At 42.6% G+C, this 27,356-nt stretch overlaps 1 protein-coding gene across 7 annotated transcripts in view; it reads left to right on the top strand.

The window, feature by feature from the left end:
- IQGAP2 (IQ motif containing GTPase activating protein 2) overlaps positions 1-27,356 on the top strand; it is a 127,059-nt gene that overhangs the window by 14,375 nt on the left and 85,328 nt on the right. For 6 of the 7 annotated variants that reach the window (XM_054811094.1, XM_054811088.1, XM_054811091.1 and 3 more), the window contains exon 2: positions 7,100-7,199. The exons of the other annotated variant lie outside the window; for it this stretch is intronic. In XM_054811094.1, coding sequence (XP_054667069.1) covers positions 7,100-7,199 — 100 coding nt within the window. The remainder of the gene's footprint in view (positions 1-7,099; positions 7,200-27,356) is intronic. 7 annotated transcript variants of the gene reach the window in all.

The raw sequence follows: 27,356 nt of genomic DNA, 5'->3' as shown, positions 1-27,356 counted from the left end.
TGAAATTCAGCAGTTTTGACACTTGGCTGCAGGAGCATGGGCTGTGGTTGCTGATGCAGCACCGTACCCTTGGTATGATAGTCCGAAGGTTCATGTATTATAGCAGTGCTCAGTCTCTGCAAGTGGATATGGTTGGACTTGTGGTAGCAGATAGACTGAAATAAGACCTTTTTCAAGGACATGGGGAGATGAGGACTCAGGACAGTGAATGCATAGGAATGAGTCTCTATGAGAAAGCTTAAGGGAAGACTGGTTGAGCAAACACTTCTAATTGTACATCAGGATGTCTTTTTACTGGACTTCAGTACTCCCATGCTAATGGTGTGTGTTTGTTTTCCCTTTTTGCACAGTGTCTGGCAGTGCAATCTGGTCCAGAACAGTGGCCCTGTAGATCCTGTGTGACACACAATTTGTGAGAGCGGGTAATGTCTGTCTGCTGGCCAGAAGATCGTGTATTTCTGTACAAAAATCTGAGCCTGCATGCTTCAGACAATCTGCGAGTAGATTAGGAGATATATAGCTATTTTTAAGGGAAGAGGGGAGTACTTCAATATGGCATTTTTCAGATCTTTCCAACTTTGAAGAGCCTCATAATTTAATAAAGCATATTAGTCTACTATCTCAAGTGAATCTGCCCTCCAAGTTCACAGCTGTGGTAAATTTTTGAGTGCTTGCAGTGTCTGCCTTTGTCCAGAGCCTTTTTTTTTTTTGAGTAAATATTCAGGGAATGGTCTGAATTCCCTTAACTGGAGCCATAGAAAATGTCTCAGGCAATCTGGTTTTATTGTTGTGGGACATGCATTAGCTGCTTGTGACTGCGCTCTTTGACAGAAGACTATAGAAAGCTGTTTTGGTTGCAGCCTTAAACTTTTAATTCAAAAGTAAATCTATTCCAGCATAACAGTAGACCTGTAGGTACTAATTATCTTAACAGAACAACCATTTTTTTCTTAGCCTATTGAATGATCTTTGTTCACATAGTTAAAGTTGGCATATTTTCTTCTGCATATTTAATAAACTGTTTTGTTAGATACCTGTGAGTTGATATTGGGAACTCTAGCCTCTTTAGGTTTTAGCAGTGTTTTTCTGATATACCTGTACATGTAATCCTGTCCACATATTTTCCAGTTGCCTGGCAGTGCTGAAAGCTCCTGCCTTACCCCAGCAAGGGCAGCTCAGCTAGCAGCGAGCCTGGCTCAGAACCTTGCCAGCTCAGACCTGCTCCGGTTACGGGGGTTGGCTGGTGCTGCCTTGGAGCAGGAGCAGCACCTGAATTGCCAACCTAGGAGTGACTGCGGAGCTGAACTGCCCTGGGCAGGCACTCCTGGGGTGCTGGGTACCTGAAACTAGAAATCTTACTAGGAATAAAAAAATGACACTGAATTTATTTTCACATTAGGACAAAATAGTTATATGTTCACATATAACCAAATGTTTTAAGTCACCTTGAGCATCTAAAATGCAACTAGCTTTTTATCAAAAATACAGCACTGAAGTGTGAAGGCAAATGCTTCATGTTCACAGCTTGTCTCATGGTACAGACATATATAAATGTGATGCTGCCTAGAGACTCTTGTATCAGGCTCAGATTTTACCAGGGCTGGATATGGCCAGCAAAGTCTGCAGATGAGCTTGGGTGGAGGAAGCAAGAAGGTGTGAGGGGGATATGCTGAATTTGAAGAATGTCTCACCAGTGGACTGGAGCACTGCTTTGCCTTGCCTACCGCATGGCCAGGATAGCACACAGCTAGGACTGCCAAACGGGGTTTAGCTAATGTTTAATATAAATACTGTGGTGAACAACTTTTATTCCAGTATTTTACAGCATTTGCTCATGCATCTCTTCTATCTCAATCCTGATTTTATGAATTATTTTCTGTCACTATAAGAGGATTTTGTCCTCGCCATCCTCTGTTACATCCTGTGTATTGAGCTGCCCTGTTGTTGTGCCAAAAGCTGCCCTCCTCCTTGCTCACGTCTCACTTTCCATGGGAAAAAGTCTTTGGTTGCAGGAAATTGAGCAGGATTGGCCCTGAGAAATAAGAAGTCTTTTGGTACATCTGTGGCAAACACCTTATTAAAGGGTCTGCCTGCTAGAAGAAGCCACGTGCTGTTCTGGAACTACTGCAGTTAGTCCTATGTCTGAGTGAGAATGAATGACCAGGAAACCTTAAATGCTGCTGTAGGTTTTGCAGGGGTTTTTTCCAGCCTTGGTTTAAGATAATAAAAACTGTCTGTTTGGGGAATTGTTATCCCCGAATAACTTAGAATTATGCCTTGTAAATGTTCCAGAAATTAAAGCACATGTTACTTTTCCTTGCATGGTCTCTGGTTATGTATTATAGAAGTTTCAAGTTTAGCTTAATTTAAAAATATAATCCATGGGCTCACTTCAAAACTGTTGCAAATTAGACCTGTAAAAGACCTCTTATTTAATGTCATCTCAAGTATAAACATACTAATGGGAGAGATCTGGTAAGCGCAGTGTTGATGTGGCTTAACTCTTTGCACCTGGGACCTCCAAAATCCTTGCTACGGTTGCGATAAGAGGGTTAACTCTGAACTTGGGCAACATTTACACAGCCAGGACTGGTTCTTAAATTCTTGTGTAAACTGAGTGTATCTTATGTGAACCTGAAGTTTTGCATCTCTTTCCAGTCACTGTTAGTAAGTGACTCCAGTGGCCTTTGCACACTTGGGCTAATTACTAGTTTCAGTAATTATATTGCAGGTTCAGAAGTGGTGGCCCTATTTCTGAGCACTTACTCAAATTCAGAAGGTTGAAATGCTTTTATGTTTTCTGCTAATGCTGAGTCAGACTCAGTAAAAGATGCTTGTGCCACGTTGACTGTAGGTGCATGGAGCACCTTGGGTTGCGTTGGCAGCTCTGCAGTCAGCAGCTGACAGAGCTCCAAGTATTTGTCAACAACTGGAGTAGCTGTCTTGGATCAGGGTGCAGTTTTTTTGCAATCCGTAACCAAACCTCAAACATCCACTAGTCCTAGCTGCTGCCTTGCCTGTTCTTCTGCTTATTCCATGATGGCGGTACATAGGACAAATGTTTCAAACTAAGACGAGGGTGGATGTAAGTGCAATATCAGCTGATGGAAGATGCCGAAGTCTCTCAATCTCTGAACGCTCGCTGGTAGAAAGACTTATTTTTGTGAGAAATATATGGAATGAGAATATGTAGGAAGCTTCTAATAGAACATGACTTTATTTCTATTGAATCAGTTGCATGAAGAATTTACTTAGATAATCCGTGCATCATACTGAGTGCCAGTCTGTTCTCATGCTTGTTCAAAATTAGGTGCAGTGATTTAAGCTTTAGCACTGCATGTTGCTCTTCCTTTAGCGTTTTTCCATGAAGAAATATCTATAATGAGGGAACTTGGTGTCTTAGCACATGTGCTTTGTATGTATTAGTCAACAGGGTGGCAACATCTAAAATGAATTGAAATGGAGAGCTTTTAGGCTAGCTACACTGGTGTTTTTATTAGTTCTTGTCAGTAGTCCAGACGTACTCCTAACTCTTTGAGGGAATATTTGATATTTTTTCCTCTTTATTCCAAATCACAAAATTGATAAATTGACTCACAAGGTGCTATTTTAGATGCCTTTTTTCCACTGTATAGCTTTTATGTAGTGTGCATGTGCCTTGTTCTGTGGTATTCGGATCTTTTCAGCTGCAACATTGTGTCTGCCTGCATCCTGCTTGGCCTTACCAAGTGGGCTGGAGGTCTTCAGGTGAAGCCCAGCCCTGCTTATTCTGCCCGTAACATCCCTTATTGCAGCACGCTTTTCCCTTGTGAGTTGAGTGCTGTCAAGAAGTTACCGATACAGTAGAAATGAGAAATGTGTTTATTCTTTCATCAATATTCCCAGTCTTCTGACTAATACTTACCCTGTTAGGCAGAAAGATGGATTTCTGTCTTCAAACCAAGCTCATTTGTGTGTTGAACTTGGTGTGACTGGATTGATGGATGCATTCATAGGGTGTTTGTGTGAGGTTATGGAAAGCTATATGCAGGGCTCTAATCATAGACTGAAGCCTTTGCTGGAATATATTAGACTAGACTTCAAGGGCCCAAGTCTTCAAAGTAGTTTCCTCTGCAGCTCAGTCTCGGGGCCACGTCTATCCTACAGGTTGTCACTATTGTTTCTAAAAGTGTCTGTAACCACTTATTTGATGTGATAGCGCTGTTGCTTTGAAGCCGGTACGTGCTGGAGGGGAAAAGCGTGTAATCAGTCTTATCAGAAGCCAGTGTTGCAAGAGACTACTCCCAACATCAGCACTGTAGGTGTTGGCACTCCTTATGTTCTGCCTTTTTGGTGCTCAGATATTCAGCCCAGAAAGAGCTGCTTAGGCCCTGGCAGGAAAGAATTCTTATTTCCTACCTGTGAGCTGCTGATACAGTATCTCTTCTAGAAAGGATGTTTCCACTTTTCAGTGCCTACAAATTACTTGTTCTTGCCCCTTGCCCTTTTCCCTTATTACTGGAGGGTTTCCTAAGCAGAACAATTACTACAGTCTCATGATATCTGTCAATGCCTTCATCTACTCTTTGAATCAATCTTTGCAAATAATTTTAATGAGGGATTTGAGGCTCGCCAGGGCTGCTTGATCTGGGATGTCCTTGTTGCACATGGGGGGGACCTGTGGATGTGTAGATCCAGGACTAGATTGTAAAGCATTAGTGTTATCCAGGTAAACTCCTAGATTGATACTTATCAAATGGGTAGAGTGGTTTTCTAACTCCTACTTTCAGACAGGCTGCCTCTTTTGCTGCTTTGCTTACAGCTGTGGTGAGTTATGTTTGGAGGGCAGGAGTAAAAGGCTGTTTAGTGAGCTAAGAGGAGCAGGTCATGGGAGCTGTGTCATGGGGGGATGAAGACTTGATCTGGTCTTGGCTGTCTCATCCTGGCTGATGGGGCCACAGCCCACTAGGATGGTCATCTGGGCTCCTCTGATGGCACTTGTCTACATCTTTGGGGCTTTCATAGCTGAGGGAGACATGACGTTTGAGAAGTGGCCCTGGAGCTTAATGTCACAAGTAATGAAGTGATATATTGAATTTCAGCACAGTTGCTCATCTATGCTTCTCCCTTGCTATGGGGCACCAGGACCCCTCCACAGCAGAAGACCTGTGTCAGAGAGTGGGAGCAATCTGTCCTGGGTGTGCTGATGGTGGTGTGGGTAGGAGCAGCCTCCATAGCTAGTTTGCCAGGCTGGCGAACATCTGCATCTCATGTTTGCCTCCAAGCAAATGTTTTGGTTCATAGCAAGTGATGACCTGATTACAGTATCTGAGAACTCAGTGAGTCACACTTATGGGAGCTACCAGACTTAAAAAGGACTTGGAGCAAGACACATACTTGTTTTATCGGTGTATGAAACTTCTGGGTAATTAAGAGGAGCCATCTTAAAAGCAAAGGAAAATGAGAGATATCAATGCTTGTGGTGATTAAAACTGAAACTACAAAGCTTAAAGCAGCTATATGATACATTAAAAAATGTGTGGTAGCATCAGCCCAAAACATGGTCGAGTAGTATCATTTCTTTTGTGTTCTCAGTAAATGTATGTGGGATAATTTCTGTGTTGGTTTTTTTGAGGTACAGCCTTCAATGTATGTACGTACTCATAAAGCCCAAGCTTCTTGCTTTATTTTAGTATCTGTCACTTGAGTTGCTTGTATCAGCTACCGGAAGGTGTTTACCCACTACATGAGGCAGCTGTGTCAGGAAAACACTGAAAACTTGCTTGTAGCATGTACAGTCTGTGTGGCAGTCGAGCTAACAAAACATCTCAGTGTTTGAGAAGGCAAGGGGCCCGTGGTTGTTTTTTTTTTTACTGAGGATGTGTCTTGATGTTCTCAGCTAACTGGCTTGTAGGCTGCTGCAGAAAGCAGCTGGCCCAGCCCTGTGTTTCCGTCCCCTCCCTTGTGCCTGCACCAGCGTGCCCGCAGGTGCACAGAGGCTCAGATCAGGGACCTGATCTTCCTAAAGTGGGTCTCTTTGTAGCTGTCGCACTCTCGTAAGGGCTGTCCCTTGTTCTGGTTCACCAACACAGCCACAGGATCTCGTAAGGGTTGTCCCTTGTTCTGGTTCACCAACACAGCCGCAGGATTTCCATCTCTGACACGAGAGGTGACAGGAATATGTGGCTGAGAAACTCTGGGGAGGGCAGGGCCAGCTCTTTTGGCAGCCACTAGTGCAATAGGGTGTCACTTTGGTAACTGGTTTGTGCTAAAGGTTGTTTCCAAAAGCCTCACGTGCTGTGATTGAAATTCAGCCAGCAATTAACGTTACTGTATGATCCTTCAGATTCATCGCTAGAACCATTTGGAAGAATTGCAGATTTGCTCAAAAAGGCCCTGTGTACCCTGCAAAGAGAGAAAGACCAGTCACGGGGTAGAAGTTGTTAATAATCAGGGTTGTTTGCAGCTGGAGATGTGCGCAGTCATCTTTAATAGGCTGGGAGAGCGCTTTTATGGGAGGTGATGTGGTTGCAGCAGTAAGCAGGGATGTGAATACCGCAGCTTGTTCATTTGATTAGAGCCCTCATCACCCCCATCAGTAGGAGGCAACTTGGCCTGCTGTAGTCTCACAGGTTCCTGAAACTGCAGGTTGTTCTCAAGTTGCCCTTGAGATACATTTGCAGTGCACTGTTGTCTTCTCTACTGCTGAGGGTCTACTTGGCACAGGGTTGCTCTATCCACTGCTTGCTTTGAGCTTTCACATGGGAGTCCTCACACTCCTCTGAGGATGTGTAAGCTGAAACTCTGCGGGCTTCCAGCCTCAGCCCCATGTACTTGAGTGCTCCATCCTGCCCTCAAACCAGGCAATGGACAAAGAGCAGTACACACTTGGCTTTGAACAAGTGAAACTTGAAGAATTCACTGTACACAGAACAGTGTGCACAAAGATATTTAGGTGATCTAAATATCTTTGTGCACCATGCTATAAAAGGCCTCTTTTGAGGAGGAGGGACGACTGTTCTAATTTCTCTTCTGCAGTAATTTGTCTAGGTTCTTGGTAAAATTGCTCTAAGAATCACCCCTGATTCTCGTGTAACTTGGTGTGGATTTCTGCTTGCAGCTATTGTGGATGATGAAAGGCTTTCAGCAGAGGAAATGGATGAGAGGAGGCGTCAGAACATTGCTTATGAGTATCTGTGCCACTTAGAAGAAGCAAAAAGGTAAGTAAATGAAAGCACACTTATACCTGGCCTTTAAATACAGAAGTTCAGGCCTGTTGTGTTATTGAGCATTGTAACTTTTAATTCAACATCTGGAATTACTTGATTAACTTAATGTTGGAATTCTATAACATTTAGTATGAGGATCTAATGGCCAATGTGAAAAGTTTAATCCAAAGAAGGATTTAGAAATAACCAAGACAATCTCCTCAGAGTTGTGGTGACCATCTTCAATGAAAGTAGGGGCTGGGTACTAAACCAAAGGCTGTGAGAAGCTGAGTCAGGCTTATGTGACTAACCGGGGAAAGTCTTCCGTTCCTGGCTGTGTGGTCGTGCTAGTGCTTGTGGAGTGACTCAGTTTGCTAAGATGGCAGAAAATCACTTGGGCTCTTACTGAGTTAATGATCCATATCATGTGTCTTTCAGTGGTAAGTGCAGGCAGGGCAATAAGATTATCTGGTCTCTGCTCTTCCTTTTAGTTCCTCTAACCCATTGGTACTCCTCTCTCGAAGTGACAGCCTGTGATGAAGCACTGATCTGCAAGCGCACAGGGATTTTTATCACCTTTGTGCAAATGTACCGTGCAATGTACACTTCTCGAAACAAATATTCAACAATATTTTCATAATCACTAAGCAAGGAAACAAGGTGCAATGTCCTCATGCTTTTGAAGTGGCTTGAATAGCTGCTGTTATCATATGTAAAAGCATATTTTACATTCAGTCTGGTCAGAATTTTCCTTTGGTACTCAATTTATAGCCCTGGGCACCACTGGTAAGTATCTTGCTTCTGCTCTGCATTTGTTGCTGATGGTGTTTTTAGTCCTATACTTTAGTTGGATGACTTTCCTAGGAATTTCTGAAACTTGAACTTTGACTAATAGTGTGAGCTGGGAAACATCAGTGTAATGATAAACCATAGGATCTCTAGAATGGTCTAACCCAGCGTACTTCAGTCAGGAATCAACCATAGAACAGTGCCCTGGGCTTTGTTTCTACACCATTCCCACTGCCATCACTGTGTGGCACCGACAGCTACCTATTTAGCAGTCACGGAGCAGCTAGCTGCCAGTGATCTTGTCCTAGGGGCATTGTTATAAAAATCAACCACTTCCTATTCTCTACACTGTCCCATCTGATGTAGCAAACATTGCTTCCATTGCTTTCTTCCTCTTTCCACTGCAGAGTGGTTCCCCATTCACATATTTAAGATGGCAAGCGTCCTACTGCTGCCAGAAAGGACTGTCCTGCTTCGCACACTCCTGCTGCCTCCATTGCGCAGTTGCGAGAGATCGTTTTTGGTCAGCTGAGTCAGCTTGCTACACTGGCAGGAAATTTGTAGCCCTTTTGCTGAGTTTGCTGGAGGTTTGGTGAGCTGATTGGTCTGATCAAGGGGTCAGTGGAGAATCAGTGCTGTCAAGAGGAAGGGGATGGGGTGCAGTTGCACACTTGAGAGCAGGAAGGGAACAGGTCTCTGCCTCGCTTGTGGAGACATTAGGTCAACTCCACCTTTCCACGAATCCCCTCAGTCAAGCTTTGATTTTGCTCAAGGTTCCTCCTTGGTTTGTTGCAACTCATCTACTTGCTGGCTTCTGACAAGACAGGAATAACAATTAGTCTCCAAATCCAGCATTTTCTCTTTTACTATTACTAATTTATCTTCCTGTCTTTTTTCACCCTTCCCAGGGCTACTTGTCACTTTGAATTCAAAGTTTGTTTGAAGCATCTCCCTTGATATTTCATAAGGAAATGTGAAGTTTTTACAATAAATGACTTAAATTAGCATCTGCTATGAGTAACCTCCTCTTCTTCCTTGTATTTATTTTCCTACGGGTTCCTGCCATTAGTAGTTTTCTAACAGAGACACTCCTTTAGCTCTGCCAGCAGGTGATGGGACTTGGCAGCCAGAACAGTCACTCCCAGGGTTGTTAGGGAGCATTTCTGGATCTCCATTTGAAAAACTGGAAATTACTGGTAATGTTCATGGCCAATGCTTGTTGCTGCTGAGTAAGGAGCCTTGTGCTTCCCCCGCCAAGGGGTTGGGTTGTCACGGGTGGAGCTCATGCGGCAGCCCGATGCTGTTGGATGTCCTCCTCCTGTGCCACAGCGCACCAGCCCCAGCGCTCATTAGGGAGGAAAGGATGGTGATGGTGGGGGTGGTGAAGGCTCTGAGGGGCTTTTGGGTGGACAGAGATGCTGGAAAACAGAGTGAAGGAAAATTCTCCCTTCAGAGAACTCTTGGGATAATTCAGTTGCACTATGGGACACTGCCTCAAGACCGACTCTTACTAATGTGAAAACAACCTGGCAACAAACATGTACTGAATAACTTGCAGAAACGCCTGTGTCTCATAGCTGTGTAGGCAGCAGCCCTGCTTCCTCAGGAGGCAAGTAATGATGTCCAGGGGGCCTGGGCCGGTGGCAAAGGTGTGCCGCTGCTTTCTCCCCAGCCCTGACCTGGTGAAACAGCAGCATGAGAACAAGCCATACTGCTTCTCACTGCACAGTTATCGCCCTCCCTGTGTACTTGATTAGGGGTCAAACACATTGGTGTGCCGTCTCTGTTCTGTAATTGCATGGGTATAGCATTTTCTTTGTCACAACAGAGCCTGAACAAAAGTGGGGACTCTGGAAAGTGATATAGCAGCCTCGAAGGAAGCAATGTGGTTGTAATTCAAACTGCGGCAAAATGAGACCAGCACAAGCTTCGAAGGCTTGGGTGTAGGGCACAGGCTAACTCCACAGCACACTGTGGGTCCTGCCCTTCAGCCGTGCTGGGGGTGCAGTTTTGTAGGAGGAACCAGCTGATGGATTGGATTTTTCTGCTGCTGAATGGAGGGGTCACAGCTGGGCGCTTGCCCCTGCTGCCCAGTACTGGAGCAGCCCCTGTGGGACGCACAGGACCCCTTCCTCATCTGTGTGCTTGTGGCACTGGGTCTGTGTTGAAGGAGGCAGGATGGTGCCTTTGGCCTCAGGTGCAGTGACTGGTTGTCGAATTGCCTGGAGCTGTGGCTGCTGCCTGCTTGTTCCCAGCAGTGCCCTCCTGGGTGTAACCTGCGAGTGGGAACTGTCCCTCTGACATGTTTTAATATACGGTTGCAAGCTTTCTTTGCTTCTATAAAACCTGAATGCATGGAGAGGATTTTGTAGTATTCGGGACACTATGGATAGCAATGGCAATAGACCAAAATGGGTAAAGCAAGGTGAGTTTTTCCATTCAGTTGGCTGTGGCTGAAATGACAGCAAATACTGTTTCAGCTGATCAGCAGTGTGCAAACACAATGGGTTTTGGTCATATTGAAGAGTAATACATACTGAAATAAACAATAAATAGCAGAAGATTGAGGTAGAGCATTGCTGAGACAGTACTGTGGTGGGAGTTATGTTTTGTTTCTCCTCATAATTGTAATCAAAATAATTTATAGCAGCTCTGCATTTTGAAATACCAGAGTTAATTAAATGGGTGAAGAATGTGTACTTTCAGCTGCTTTTCAGACCATTGTTTGTTCACTTCACTTCCTATAGCCCAGCTTTAATTAAAGCTTTCAAAATTTAACATGAAAGAAGAATCCTGTTGCTGGTGGCTGATGTTTCTGCAAATACCTTCTGTGCTAGGCACAGTATCTTTTATATGTATACAGCATAAGAAATTGGTTTTTAAACACAATGAGCAGGCTTGTAGTATCTGCAGAGGTCAGTAATGTTTTAGTAGTGTGTTATATGTGATACTGGAGAAAAAAATTTGTGGTGTTAGATTGCTGACCCCTCTCTTCCCAAAAATCACCCATCTGAGGTTTTGGTTGCTTCTATATGTTGTTTGATTTATTACTTTTGTCTTTAAGGAAATTTTATTTTAAAAAGTAGAGAAACATGTATGGTATCCGGTATCCTTGAAATTCTGCGAAGAATATCATCAAGAATAAGCAATTAGGAGTAGGCACTTTCTCACTTCCAGCAATGTAGCCATGTGTGTCTCTAAGAGAAGCTCTCCAGACACTGTAGCAATACATTTCCAGTATTGGGAAATTTTCCTGTTAAGTAACAAAGGCTTGAGGTGGGCGTGAATGGCTGTGTCACAAGCCCTAATGTCTTACTGGATTAGGTTAATTTTAATAGACAAAATTTACCACAACATCCTCCTTTCCAAAGATTATCTTTGTAATACCCATAACATCAGATTCTGCCTTGAGTTTGGCTTCTGTTATTGCTTGTCTCTTTGCAGATGTGCAATTGCTATGCTGTAAATGATGATACAGATTTGAGGGGGTTTAACCATGATTGAAGTTTTGGCATATGATGCAAATCTAGTTTACAGTAAATCTGTTGTGGTTGGCTGGGGTTATAATCATCCATAATTAAACAGACACTATTTCTTTTGGCTTCTTGGAAATTATACCTTATGCTAAGCTTGAATTTGAACCATGGAGGCCTCATTTTACCAACCTTGTGTCTCTCTGCATGAAATGGAATACACTGTTTCACAAAGTACATGCTGCAATTTCATAACCAGAACTGCCAGCATTTGTCTTATTTCTTTTCACTTTTCTTACTCTGCCATTCAATAGGACAGGAACAAATCTTCAGTGTTAGGACAATGAAAACATAGTGAAGGAAAACTATCCAGGAAGTTTATTCTGAGAAGTCATTTTTTTATTTTGAAAATGTAAATCCTCATTCTTTTCCCATTTCTTTACAATAGAAAGCAAAGCAATCCATTTTAGGTGCCAAAACCTGTCTCCTTCATTGTATTGTTTTTTATTAAATTCGTTTGCAATGGCTAGTTGCAGTATTGGTCACTGAGGAGATCACAGTTGGAAGCTGCTGTGTAAAAATGTACATGCAGTTTAATACACTTAAAAGGTCAAACGCTGAAGTGCTTAGTTGGCTTCACTTAAAGGCAGCAGTTTTGCAGTACCATAGCACGACAGAAAGCTCAAGTTGCTCCAGTTGTCAGGATTGTGGGACCATAGAGGGTTGCTTTGGAGCCCACCCCATTCCTAGGGGGAGTATCAGGGTCCTATGAGAGCTTGGTACTACAGGGGAATTCTGCCAGGTTTCGTGCTGCTCCTTCTCCATGAACAAAGTTGTGGCAACCGTGCAGCCCTGGCAGCTCATGGGTGAATTAATGTTACTCAAATGGTCTATTTTAAGTCCATCTCTTTCAGACTACAGGAACTCTTTAAAGTTTTGTGCTTAGAGGTAAGCACATAAAACTGTAATGTAGTTGCACAACTAGCTGACTATAAGGAGAAAATGTTAAGATACTTCTTGGTAACCTGTTTTGTATGGGTTTGTCAAAAAAATCATTCTTCTGTGAATGGTAGTCTAGTGACACATTGTAGGTTATGAACTTGGGCTTGTTTCCCCCTCTGTCTGCCTTAAGTCTAATAAAGCACCAGTGAACATGGTTGGCAGCAGCTCTGTAAAGGCCAAATGTTTGAAATTAGAGTGCTTCATGAGATTAAATTCTTGGAAGAATCCTACTTAGCTGGGACATACCCATCCCTGAAGTATCTCAGCCTGCACAGAGGTATTGATCGAGTACACTGGCTGTTTCATGTCCGATCCTCAAGCGTACCTACCTAGCAGACAGACTGTCAGCTATTGAGTTGAAAAAGTTTTTATTTTAGATAGTTATACAATTGTGCAGATATGTTGGAGTTTTCATATACAAGTGTCATTGATATTAATCAATTCAATAATTGTTTGGATACAAAAAGTCTTAATAGCAAGAACGGAAGGAGAGAGAAGCCTTTGTGCTAGTTGCTGTACAGGACACACTGACCTGCTCACTAGGATGTTGAGGTAATTTGTGCATGTTATGGGTCGTTGCTCAGTGTGTATAATTGTGGAATAATGCTGTTGAGTAATGATGGATGTGACTTTTGTTTCTGGAGACTAAACCATATGACACTTTACCATAGCATGCAGTGAAACTAACAGTAGGCACTTCTCTTTCCCGAAATTTTCCACCTTTCTTTTAGGCACCACCCTCTTGTAAAAGGAATTGTGATTTATTTATTTTTTTAATAGAACAGCAAACTTGAAGCTAGTTCAGGCTCTGCCCTCATATTGGTGTAGTTTGTAGGCTCAACTTCATCAAGAGAGCACATGGCATATTCATTTCTTCTTTACTTTTCCTTTTGCAATTTGGATTATCTGTGATGCAACTTGAAAGCCTGCTTTACTTTATACTCCATTCATAAGACTAGCTGCATGTCAGATCAAACTGAAGGCTTCATTCTGTACCCTGAATAGGTCCTACTTAATATTAAGTGTAACCTGAGGTGGCCTCCCTTAAGGTATCAGTAGTAGCTGAGTTGTTACAGTACTGTATGGAGTACACCAAGGAGGAGGGAAGCAGGCTGTCAGGGATTCTTGCATGTCACTGACCAAAACTTTCGCATCTGGAAGGATGGTAAAGGAAAGCTTGAGGCTGTGCTGTGCAGGGAGGAACACAGCTGTGGGTATTAGAAGTAGCAGAGGGACTTAAGGTTTGCACCTTGCCTAAGGGATTTGTATGATGTTGCTGTTGCAAAGAACCTGTGACAGTAACTGTGGGATGGAAGGACACTGTTTTATCCTTTGCTTAGTGGGATTAAGTGTTGTTCTTAATGTTCTGCACTGCTTGGACTCTGATCAGTAAGTCGGAGGTGTAGCTCCTATTTATCTGAGAGCAGCCAAGGCCTTTGCTTCCCTGTGTGTTGATGGAATAAACCATGACGTGTGTCAGGCTGCGTGTGCTGTGTGCCCATGCCACTGTGCAGGACTGCAGGCTGTGCTGGTTGCATGCTGCACTGCTGGTGTGGCTGACTGGCAAGTGGTGCATTCTGCCTGGCACATACCCTGTGGTGCTGTAACTGGTGTAGTATTCAAAAAGCTTTGTTTTGTCGTCATGGGTCTGTTTGCTCTGGACTGAAGGAGGAAATTACCTGGGCTGACAGAATCAGCTTTTTAACAGCTCCCTTACAGGAGTGTACTTTTCACATGCTGAGATCCTCCTTTCCAAACTGCCATGTCCTGGAGAGCTGTTGATATTTGGAAGAAGTGTTTATTCAGGCTCTTGCAGGAACTGCTATGGGGAGATGTGAATGGCACCTCATAGATCAGAATAGGTGAGGCAGTAACTTTACTTGCGACCTTTATAGCACTACTTTTTGTAGACCACTATTGCTCGTGAGGAGCCCACAGGTATGTGCTGGTGGGATCTCACTGTATTGGGAACAAGAAACTGAGTATTCACAAGAAACATGCTTCTAGTACAGGAGGCGTTTTGCTATAGCTTTGTGGATGCTAGAAATCCAGGTCCCTGCGACTTGCTTAGCTACTGCTTTGGGACTAGAGATCTTAAAATTGGTCCAGTAATTGTTGAGATTCACAAGAACCAATGTGCCACTATACATCCACTTCTGGATTGGAAAAACAACCCAGCAAGTGGAGAGGTCAGCGCTCACTGAATGTGTAGGTGTGACCTTGCACCTGGCTCTTACCTTCCAGCTACTGCCAGCAAGCACTTTGTGGGATAAGGCAGCTGCTGAGAGATATAAGTCTGGGTTCCCTTAAAAATTGCTTTTGGTGCAAATATCTCAACAATTCATTGACTGTGACAGTCTGTACCTCCTGTCTTTAGGTATGGAGTAAGGCTAGAAAGTGCTTTGACTGTTGATGTTGCTCACTACAGACCATGTGAATCCTGTGTTAGTAGATACAGCTATTGCAAAACCCAGTGTTCCCCACCAGGAGATGAGTGACCCTCCTCTGTGAGGGTCTCGGTTGCTGACAGTTAGGACTTTGGAAGACGCTTTTTAAAGCAACACGTGGTCAGAATTACAACCAAACTGGTTAATTAGTGGGGCTGTGTGGCTCAGTGTGTATATTGTATGGTGCTTTTGATTGCTGTAGGTCTCATGTGCTTTAAGACAGATGTCGTTCTACTCACCTGCATTTAAATTCAAGGATCTAATAAGTGGTGGGGTATAGCAGTGTCCCAGAGTTGCTAAGAACATGTACACACCTTGCAGGAGCTCAGATATTTGTAGGACTACCTCTTCTTGATGTTCTAGAGCCACTTTCTTTTGAAGGTCATAGTGTGACAGCCTCCCATAATTGCTTTTGCTATTTTTGTTGATAGATGTAGAGATAAGTATGTGCAGGCTTCTATGTGGGGCCAAGTAAAACCCTCAAATTCTACCTCACTTGAGGTACAGAGGGGTCTGAAAATAGCTTTCAGCTGCCTCACCGTTTGCTTTTTTTTCCAGCTGACCATGTTTCTTCCGACTGCTTATGCACTTTCCGTAGTGCACAGGAGGAGAGATTTCAGGGTAATCTCTTCAATCCCTGTCAGACTTAACACTGACAGGGGAAAAGGTTCTTTAAGCCAAACCATTATTTGGAAAATTTAAGTGATGTATCTGTTTTTCAACTGAGTTCAGGAACTGGGATTAATTTGTGAATTAGTACAACTTAAACTAATTCAGTTGCATGTGTGAAGGAATGTTTTCTTTAAAACCCAAACAAAAAATAGTCTTTACCAAGGTTTTTATTTTGCAGCTCTAAATCACATGAGGTGGTCAGAGCACTTCTTAAATACCGGTGCATGTGTAGATGAGAAAACAATCCATGGAGCTACCTGTTTCTGTTTGTAAAAAGAGAAATGGCAGCCCAAAATATCCTTGCTGTAATTGCCTACAGTGTATGTGTCCAGAATTAGCCTTGTGTTAGCCACAAAATAGAGGTGAAATAGTGGTTGTCTGTTTCTGCAGTGGCAGCAGGACATACCCTTGAGCACTTTGGGCAACGTGGTGTAGTGGAGGGTGTCCCTGCCTGCAGCAGGGGGGTTGGAACTAGATGGCATTTAAGGTCCCTTCCAACCCAAACCATTCTATGGTTCATGTATTCCACTGTTTTCTACTGCACGCTAGCATCGTTCTTGACAGCTAAGGTCTGAAATTGATTTCAGAAGTAGAGGCTGAGAGCTGTAAATGGGTTTCAAGCCTGACAAATTTGAGTCTGGGGGAAGAGCTTTAAATGAACCCTCTCAAGTGAATGAATGGAGCTGCTATCAAGCTTGAAGTGCTAGGAAGGATTTCACATGGCTTCCAGTGACTATAAATGCCAGGCAGGCTCTGGCTTGGGAGACCTCCACTAGTGGCAAATGTAACAGGTCTACTAGCTTGAAGGGGAGAATCTTGCAGGTTTTTGGTTTTTATTTGAGTTGAATTGAGAACTGTTGACAAATGAGTTGTTATAGTAGCATCGAGTACAGATTTATTCTGGCAGGATGATGGTTAACTGCATGCATAATTTTTCAGCTACCCAGTGGACAAAGAGCTAACCTGCCCTAGGATGAGAGCTCATAGATTTGCAATTGTAAAGATGTGCTACAAATGCCTGCAGTGCAGGAGTACCCTACTTGCTTTGTGAGGTGGCAAAGATGAGTCTGGATTCTACTCCTGGCTCTTATTGATCCCCCCTGGGTTGTTAAAGCTTTTGGGATATGGGTGGTACACTTGCCCCGCAAGGGAAGTGATAAAGCTGGTCTGATAACTTGAGTTCTTCTGCCATATATAGCACATTAACTATTTCTAAAACTTTGTTACGATCAAAGTGGATGGGAGCATTACAAAGTTTGGTGCAGTAAGTAAGAGTAAGAGGAACTCTTGCAATGAATGAAACTGCCTTAAAACCAATGCTTTTCATTACCCCTGTTGTTCTGCTCCCTAGCAGTCTGCCTATTGTAGGGCCAAAGGCAGAATTTGTTTGTGAAGGCAATAAAAGCTGCAGTGGCTCCTGCAGCCAAGCACCCCTCACTGCAAAGGAATTGCCCTGCTACCGTGTAATTATGCTCAGGGCACTGGTGTGTTTGTTTCACAGTGCGGGGAAGAGGGAGAAGTAGTGGGAGCAAGGAGACAAAGTGGAATGGTTCACTGGAGTTTTGCAAAAAGTACCCCAGACTGGAGGCTTAAAAGTGGGAGGAATTTATAGAGGGCCATTGAATGCAGGGTACGGACCCCGGCTGCTGTTCCTGGACTGTGAGGTTGGGTGGGGGCATGGAGGATGCCACTGCGTGCCAGCCACCCTTGCACACAGGACACCCTCTCACTGGTCTTACAGAAAGTGTCAGAGCATCAAACGCATCGTAAGTCACGTTCCGACAGGATTGTCTTTAAAGCCTGGCTGTCAAACAAGTTGCTCTAAGATGGGTAAATAGCATGATTTACATCAAACATCTATCTACACATTGTGCCAAACCTCTTTCTTTCTGTTAAAGAAAAAAACCAATGAAATAATGCAGTATCAGCGGTCATTAAAAGCTGGAACCTCTTCCTTTCCTGACAGCTTCCAAGCTGTGGGATTGCATCACCTCCCTCTCCGTGGCCTGTGGAAAGCACAGTGTGCTTTATTCAAGTGTGCCTGCCCTTACGTGATGTACACACTTGGTCATGTGGGATTTGCGTTGCAGCATGGTTGGGGGAGTGCCAGCCCTTGGTCTCAGCTGCACTCTCTCCTCACTGGAACAGAGTTCAATGGGATTCGTGACCAAAGTCAGGTTTTTAGGGCTTCCCATTTTTCTGATGAACATCTACAGAATAGGGAAGAGTCAACTTGATACACGCAGTAACTCTTGAGGCACACTTTCTTCAGCTGCTTTCAAAAACAGAAATCAAAACTCTTCACTTCTTTATGTTGGGAGAGGAGGGAAAAGTGGTTGTTTTTTTAATAAAGTATTGATGGCACTGAACAGAGTTCTGTGTTTGCAGGTTTGGGATTTTTAATAGCATGCTTTTACAGTATTTTCACGTCTCCTGTTCATGATCCCTTCCCCTTGTTTTCCTCCCCAAGAGCACTGATCTAACCTTGTGATTAGCTTAATACTGGGATGGCTAGTATCTTTTTTGGGAGAGGTTATACTTTAGTTGAAGTCTTGGTAAATGCAAGAGTAAAGTATTAAATGGTATTGTCATATTTCTGTGTTCAGTTTATAAAGGTGGTGGATACTTTTTTAATATTCCTGCTGCTTTTTGTCCCCACAGAAAGAGACCTTGATCTGTTGCTGCTAAATAAATATACTTCTATTTTGATTCCAATTTCAACATTTTCTTCACTTCCTCAAGGTCAAAGTGGTATCACATGATGGTTAGTAGCACATATTGTTTTCCTTAGTGAGAAGTAATGGGAGAGAACATACTTTAAAACAGGAATTTATTCCAGAAGTTATTTACTTGTTATAACTCTTACTAAGTTAAGGAGAAACTAGGAGTACAGGGAGACTTCTCAATATTTTTCTAGCACCTTGTGTTCTTTTTAAAAGCTGTTTATTGTCAGAGAAGATGAAGTAAGAAAGAAGGTGTCTGCTTGAGTTTTCAGTGTCTGAAACTGGCATGGACTAACCCATTCGCTGTGGTGGTTACTGGCGAAGATTGCAATAGTATTTTCAATGTCAACAGTAATTATTTTGCTTCTTAGGAAAGCATGTTAAACAGCACTTTCAGACCTTTGTAGAGATGTCTAAGAAAAGATTGAACTTGTCCACTACCATGCAAAAAAAGACTAGGAAAGCAGGGGTAACTAGAGGATTTAGCAAGATTGATCATAAATAACCTGAGATGCCAAGGAAGAGGCAATAGACTGCAGCTGCTGAATGGAGACCTCCTCTGAATTCTGTAAAGGGCTCACTGAGCATTCAGTGGAGTCAGCAAAGCTGTTATTTGTATTTGCTCTGCTTTCTGAAAGTGAGGCCAACATCTGTATGTTTGGATTCTGCTTTAGTGAAGAAAGAATTGGATCTGTCCATCTCTAAGGACTTTTCCTGTGTTGTGGCTTGTTGTTAGATTTCAAAATATAAGGTTGAACCCTACTGTTGCTTCACAGGCTTCCTAAAAACATTGATATGTACATTGCAGTGCAGAATTTTCATCAACGCTTCAGCTTCCACCAAGTTCAAAGATGAAAGATGCATGCAGCACTTCTGACTTGTACTGATGTTGAGATCCATGTGTTGCAAAAGAAGCCACTTTCTCAGGGCAGAGTTCACAGGCATCTCTGGTTATTCTGTTTCTGTACTGTGAACTGGGTGTCACCGGAGGAATCATATCTTCTGTGAAGATCTGCTTAGCTGGTACTTCGATAATGTGATTAGATCAATAATTAATGCTGAGCGTGCTGTGTTGTCTTTCATGTAACCCAAGATGTGAATGAGTGGGTGACCTGCAGCCTAAGTAAGGCTCATGGTTTATCAGCAACAACAAAAAAATGTAACAAGAAATTTCTAGAATATTTTGTTTTTATCTGAGTCTTTAACTTTCTCTTGCTTACAGGAGTGATAGGGACTAGGGCTGAGAGAAAGTGTAAGGAAAACTTGGGAGTTTTCAAGGAAGAGCAAGTTCCTTCTGGCAGCTCTTCTTTTTTTTTTCCTTCCTTGTTGCCTTACAATTGATGAAAATAAAACTGGTATGAAAATGGCTTTCTGGCCTTCCAGAAGGCTTTAAGAACAGTATACCAAAACAGTCCTTTTTTTAACCAAGAGAGTGACAGAATAAGGTGAAGCAATTTTTGTAAATGCTATGACAGCTTCTTGTGCCTTTGGCAGGCATGAAAACCAGTCCAGTTCTTTTAAGAAAAAAATTTTGAGCTCTTGACTGATGTCTGTGCTGAGAATACACCAAAGGAATTACTTCCTCTTGTTTGCTTTAGGTCTCATACTTTTCAGTTTCATATTAAGAGGTGGGTGAACAAAGTTCCTGACCTTTCTCTGCTGGCCACTTTCTTTTTTTAGCTATTTGCTTCAGGCCAGAGAATTGTGCTGGGATGTGCAACAGTGCAACGGAGTGGGCACCTTGCAGGTGTAGCAGGGGTTTGCTGAGCATCTGTAGCAGAGTAGTGGAAGCAGATATAGCAGAAGCAGCTGGGGGTTTCCTCCTGTTACAGAAAAGGAACATCTGCTTTTCTCAAGACTGGTCAAGCAAGGATTTGGGAAAAGGATGTGCAAATTCATTAGCTGAATTAAGCATCCAAATATTTAACATGAGGCATTCAGCTTTTTGAGTGCTGCTATTAATATAAGCATGTGTCCAGTGTAAAATGGCTATCACCTTGAAGCAGTGAATCCTTTCACATGGCTGCCTGCTAGTCAAACTGTCTGGGGAGCAGTAGAGCATGCAAGTAAAACAAGAAAACTGCTTTGTTTAGAAGTACAGCTTTGGTAATGTCTGATAAAGCACTTTCTAAAATAACAGTTGTTAGAGCTTTTGCACAATACCGCTTTCATCCACTTCTGACATTTAAACGTTGAAATACTATTGAGTCAGTGTTGCAGAATGTTTTCATGATGACTGTATTACTCCAAGGAGTCTGATCAAGAAGCCAAAAAACTGAATAACCTCAGGCATTTTTTCTCCTGCTGCATCATCTATTGGAAAGTTTTTCTCAAGGCATGCATTCAGAAATTCTGATGAAGTACCCTGACATAATGTGTCCTAGAAAGTGGCTTAATGACTTTAAAGTGCAATCCTAACTTGAATAGAGGTCATGTTTTAAAGGTCAAAAGTGCTTGAGCTGGTGATAAAAATGAGGCTTTGTTGTAATGCACTTGTTAGCTCTGCTGGCTTATGGTGCTGCAAGTGAACTGTGCTGGGTTTTCCTAAAGGTAAGGCTTCTAACTACAATTTAGTAATTGAAGTAAACCTGTCAAGACAGATTAAAGACTTATCACTTGAACTGCAGAAGTGGTTTTTAACAGCTGCAAACAATAGGTGAAATAGCTTGAGTCCCACAGTGGATTTTCAGGGTTGGAGACTGGAAGTATTTTGAATTATAAACTTGGCATACCTGCACGGGAGTCAAAGATGGACTTCTGCCACTTTCCTGAGTGAAACTGTGTGAGAAACACTCAGTAGGTACTTTGTAGCGAACCCGACCTGTTCTTCCTCTCACCCTGGGAAAGCGCTGGGATATGTGAGAGGGGACCAATAGCTTTGTTCCGTTTGACTTGTTCGTGTATTCAGCAGGCTTGACAGTTTTCCATGATGTGAATGGTAAAGAAACATGCACCCAAGTCACTAAGGAGCCCATTAACAGCTTTTTTCGAAAACTTAAAAAATGCATTCTCTTAGGCTTAACTGTACATGTTCATCTCTGTGCCTGCCCTGTTAAAGTCAGCAGCAGCTCTGTTTTTCCAGAATTACAGCTGGCAAGTCTTTACCCCTGATCATGTGTGTTGGAGGGACTAAAATACTTTTAATATAGACCTGATGCTAGCTGCTGAAATATTTCACAACCTTTTTTTCTGCTGCTGCTTTCCTTCCACTCTGTTAGTTCTCATTAGAAAAGTGCTTCACTAACATGGTATTACAACTGAAGATATAAATCTACGGATCAGGAGGACTAAAGGTTCAGACTTTGACATAGTTATTGCAGTGATTAAATCTTGGGTTTTTTATAGGTAGTCGCAGTGATTGAGGCTGCCTTTGTCAGACTTTTTCAGAGCACTCGAGAAAATACTGTACTCCAGATACCCTGTCTGGCAGTGGTGTGTGCAACAGTGAACTTCGAGTGACCTATTTGAATAGATTAGGGATGAATACAGTGAATATCCTGTCTCAGTACCTATAAAAGACATTGCACAGTAAGTATGGCACTGCTGTAACGCACATGGCTTTCCGCTAAGGCAGGCGGAGAATGAAAACTTTTGAACATGGTGCAGTGCAGATGGCTTACTGCTGTGATTGTGTGTGTCAAAGCATGAGGTTTAAAGAAGAAAATAGCAATACTTAGACTGGATTTGTGTTGGTAAAAAACAGGTGAAAGATGTTTGATGTTCCCTGTGATATTGCAACCAAATGGTTTTGTCAGCAGTGAAGGAGGGAAGAGAAAGATGAAGAGCTGTTCTGGATTTGAGGTTTGATCAGGCCCTTTTGTCCCATCAGCTGGGTCTGAGGGTTAGGAACAGTCAGGGGTCGTAGTTCTCTATCTGCTGCTGATAAAGCCTTCCCAAGTTTAAAGAAAGTTTGTCTTGTTTATCTTTAGCCTCAGAGTGTGTCCTGAGAAATTCAGCTGGCAAAGTTATGAATGGTCTTTATGGCAGAAATTAGACCAGAATGATGTCAGGCAAACTGAAGTGTGAGCTTGAAAGAGAGGAAACAGATGACGAGCAGAGGCAAACATGTGGGTTGATGGTGTGTGGGGGTAGGGATGGTCCATGCAGAGACCAGAAGAACAGTTCCAGCAAACTCTGCAAGCCTGTCCCAACAGGATCACAGTCAAGCAGCCCAAGAAGCTGGAAAAGCAGAGGAGGGGGGGATGGGGGTCTGAAGATGGCTTTTAGGATGAGGAGAGAAGCTTCCTCAAAATAGATTGTTCCTTCCCCGCCTTAAAATGGCAGGCGGGAGGTGGATAGACAGGAATGCAAAGCTGTGCTGTTGAGGAGTGGGCAGAAAGGGTTGGTGTTTAGCGTGATGAGACTTGTCATCTTTCCCTACCTGGTCTGCTTGGAGCTGCCATGAATGTGATGGATAAAGACTCAGGGGGTACATGGTGTGCAGGGAGATGGCAGCCTGGAGGACCATCAGGTGAAGCGGGCTTGCCCCATGGGGGGCTTCTGGTGGCTGCCAGAACATACTGTTACTGGAACACTGTCTCAGCTTTGCAGCTGGGGTGGGAATATTTTATGTAATGCTATGAACAGTGATATTAGTCTTGATTTTTTTTTTAATTCTTTGCAATTTTGGAAATTCTGAGTTGGTACAGTTCAAACATTGCTCCTCCCTCAGAACAAGTGCTAATGAGTGCTCACTTCTGTAGGGATAAGAAGATCTTTGTTCTGCTCTATCCAAATGTTGAGCCATAAACTTTGTCTACTCATGCTGTAAACAACGATTTGCATCTAATAATGAATTGTTAAAGCACACTGTGTTCCTTGCTCTTTTCAAGTAGCTTTTAGATGTGCTTTAACTATCTGTGCTAGCTACATGGTGGCTAGGGGATAATAGCTACATACTTATTAGGGGACTCGGGGGAACAAGGTCTGCCTACGCTTGGCAGTGGGTCTCTAGCTTGCATTTCTTGGGGTGTATAAGGCCTGATAGTCACTGATCCCTAGATTAAACAACTTCTGAACATGTCAGATAAAACTGTTCCTATAACCAAGATACCGGACAATCAAGTAGTAATTTTGACAATTAAATATACAGTGTTAATATACTTACTGTAAATGTGCTTTCTGGCAGTGTTTCTTGTTTTGAAGATGTGCGTTATAGTTAACGGCTCAATAGCCAAGACACTTAAAGCGAACAAAAATTTACCAAAACAGCACTTGAAAGACAGAGACTTGTACCATTTATAGAAGCACAGTTAAAAAGCCATCGAACCAATGAAGTAGTCTGTGAATGGGTAGAGATAACAAAACCTAAGGAGTCATCAAAACTTGGGATGAGGATTATTCTTGGGATGAATGGAGTCTGCTTGGCCAGTATTTTGTAGTGTCCTGGTAAAATCTGTGACCTGTGAATTGTCTAAAAAGAAAATTTCAGCCAGACAAAACCTCATGTGATGTATTTGCTGAGTCAGCTGTTCAGGATCACTCATTGCCTCCTGCTTAACTTTGAATCTGCTCCTGATTTGCTATTTGTCATCTCTGAGAAGTGAATGCGAAACTTATGTTCCAATTCTTGTCCTGTGGTTTTTGCCTTCTCTTATTTTGACTTTGTATGGGAGGAAAACTTTAAGCATTTGACTTACTGCAGATGTCTCTTGTGGAAACTCAAGCAATGTTTCCTGGGTAAAACATGGGATTATACCAGTTATTCAGATTATACAAGTTATCCTTAACATTGAGAAGCAGAAATATAATTGGTGTAAGAATACTGAGCATTTCTTTATGCTGTTTCTATTTTTCTCTGCTTTCATTTTAAGAAATTCTAAAATCCAAGTGCTTTGTTTCTTACCATTTACTAACTGATGCAGTTTTACTCCCCTGTAAGTACAGCATTGCCTGATGTATCCTTACTTCAAAGGCTTTCCCTTGCTGCTGTCTCTCCCATCTGCCTCAAATTGGTATGCCTGATCTAAAGCAAGCTGAAAATCCTTGACTATTTGGGTAGCCTGAGCAATATTTTAAAAGACACTTGCTAGCCAATGGCAAGCATGAAAAGCAAAGTGTGCCCAGGGGAGCATCTCAAGAAGCACACCTCATCATTGGGAAGGAAGGTGGCTGTGGGCACGAGATCTTGGATTTTTTAACAGGTCTTCTTCCCAGCCCTAGGTGAAGGCTAGGTAGTGTCTCTCCATTTTTGGAGGAGAGAAAAACCTAACACAAACCACAACCAAAAACCCCCAAATCCCTAAACTTCCTGAAGTTTTCCAACTCCTATCCTGCCTCCTCATTTTGGTTCAAGAGAGAGTAGTTTTTCTTCTGGGTCCTTTCCTACTATTCTCTCTTAGAGCTAAAGCCAGTTCTTCCCACTATCGCATCTTCCTTTGCCTTTGGTTTTGGGAGTCTTAAAAGACTTGCTGCCTGTTTATACCTGATAGTTAGCCTCCCACCCTTTACTGGTATTCCCTGCTTTGCCTCAAACAGCTATGAGTCTTCATCCTGAATGTCAAGAGCAAAAGTGATACTGATTCTATATATCTCCCTGGTTTTGTAAAGACAGTAAATGACTAAAGCACTGTAGCATTCTGTTTGCATGCTCAGAAACTTGGTGATACTTTTAAGTTACGTTTCCTTCACATATTAAGCTTTTTGCTGTAATGAGAAACAGTAACTATATATTTTAATGAGATCTTAAATTCTAGGAAAGTTCATTCCCCCAGGTCAAAATTCTTGTTTCCAAGGGATGGAGGTTTGCCAGTATGCTGTGCTTGAAAGGAATCATTGTGCAATATTTGTACTTTTAAGCCATCCTACCCTATAACTGCATGCTATCAACTCAAGAATGCGACTTTTTACATGAGAACAAGCATAATGACACAGAAAACAGATCTGCATCTGTTCATTCTCACTTCATGTTCAGACTGGGGCTTAGTAGGTGCAAAATTTGTCAAAATATGTTATCTAGATATTTGGTTTATTAATAAGCTTGTGTCTACACCTTGGTGTAGCCTGTTTGAGGTTTTTTCATGCAAATAACACTTGCTACAACCTAATCCTCCCTGGCCTGAGTAGCTTTCCTCCTCTTTCAGAGTCAAACCCCAGCGGCTGTGATGCAACCTGGGAGAGGTTTTCCTCCTCCTGTCTCCAGCCGCTGGGTCCTGGGGAAGGGAGCAGCTGCCATGGCACAGCTGCAGTTCCTGCACTGTGCTCCTTGCTGGCCTACACTCTTTATCCCTGGAAAAGAGAAGTAATTTGGCTTCGGCACAGCTCTTCATTAACTTCTGCAGGGCAGATGCTATGCCTGTGGTGGCAGCAATATATTCTGGCAAGGGAAACACTTACTAAAGTGAAGGTGTAAGCCATGCGTAGTCCTCCTTACAAGAGAGATGCATACTAGGTTTGCTTCTGTTTGTGCAGTTCCTGTTTCCCTCATTCCTGCTGCAGGCAGCCTTGTGGAGGAGGGTTAAGAGATCTGTTGCTAGTTACCTGGAATTTATTTTTAGCTAGGAGGTCATCCTGCAATGGAAATCCAGAGTCAAATTACATCTGCTCTTTGTTGCTCCAATGCTCCTTTATCTGTCCTGTGGATAGATTATTAATCCCTGTGACACCTTTTGGCTCTACTGTGGAGACCAGAAGGGAAGTTTTATTGATGACTGATTTTTCCAGTTGCTGTGCTTGAAGGTAAAAACACCAGATACTTTTGGTTCAGCTAATGCTCTCCTCTGATCCTCAAATGGTGATTTGATGGTAGCCAGATGTTAGTCATTGTTAATCTTCATCCCACAAGTTTCAGGCATTAAAACAATGATTGCCTTTTATCCTTGAATTTGGAAGCTATTGCAATTCACTTGGTGTTTCAGCTCAGCATTTGATGTAGGAATGGTGAATGGTGCTATACAGTCAGTGTGCTGGGCAGTGAAGAAAAATATTGCTGGTTGTAGCTTTTATTGCATCTAGATATTAAATTAGCATTCAATATTTCTAGGTTGTGGTCCCATCTGATTCTCCTCATGGGTGCATGTATGCTTAAATCCACATACCATCACTGACTTGCTGATAAAACATTGTCATGACTAAGCAGAAAGTGTGTAAATAAATCCCAGTATCCGTGGCCTAGCTGTTCTTACTCATGAGTGTTATCTCAAATAATGGAGAGATGTTTGGCTTCCCTTTTACTGGGGGACTCCATGGTACTGTGGAGATCAGTACTGGAAATGCCTGTAGTGAGTCAAAGGCTGGTTATAATATGTGGAAAAGCAATAATGAAACTTTATGAAAATAACTTTCTGCTGCACACCTATGTTGTTCGCTAGGCACTAATCACTTGTTTGAGGTTATTGCTGCTTCTGTCAGCGTAGTTGAGGAATCTCAGCAGATGTAGTAGCCTGCTGTGGATCAGAATGGGTTAGGCTTAGTTGCTTTAGTCTGGTTCAGTAACCACACTTGGTTAGAGACAGTTTCCAAGCTCCTTTCTGTCCAAGATTCATTTCCTCTGAAATGGATGTATTAGAGAAGACCTCTGTGCAAGCACTATTGAGCAGATGAAAACTTATCATGAAGGGGTTGTGTCAGGGCTTTGAAAGGAAGTGAAAAAGCCCACCCATACTCTTCTCTTTAATCTTAGATGATTCTAAAGCATCCGCTTTGGGTTCTTAGGAAAATAATTCTTGTTTTACAATTATTCCCATCCAGGTTGCAACTAAATATTACTTAGTTACAAAAAAAGGTATAAATACAGGTTAAGCATAATGTCTGGTGTGTTCAGTGACAGCGCTGAGCCATTTTATTAGAAAGCAGCCTTTGCAGGTTGGTGTGCTTGTCACTTGAAGGGGTAGTGATAGGGACACACAGCCTTTCTATACTTGTTCTCGCTGCTAAAGGTAGATGGGTTACACAGCTGTAGCCACTAATTTGCTGTGTCCAGATGGTCAACTTCACATGCTTTGTATGTTGTACCACTTTTTTGTTAATAACACAGATATGGCCCATAAACCCCAGGCTAAGAATTCAGTCAATAATGTAAACTTACTTTGAGCTGCACAACAGCTTTGCTGGCTGGCTCTGGCC

Source organism: Grus americana, chromosome Z (assembly GCF_028858705.1).
Source record: "Grus americana isolate bGruAme1 chromosome Z, bGruAme1.mat, whole genome shotgun sequence".
In the NCBI taxonomy this organism is placed as follows: Eukaryota; Metazoa; Chordata; class Aves; order Gruiformes; family Gruidae; genus Grus; species Grus americana.
This window is presented reverse-complemented; position numbering and strand designations above follow the sequence as displayed.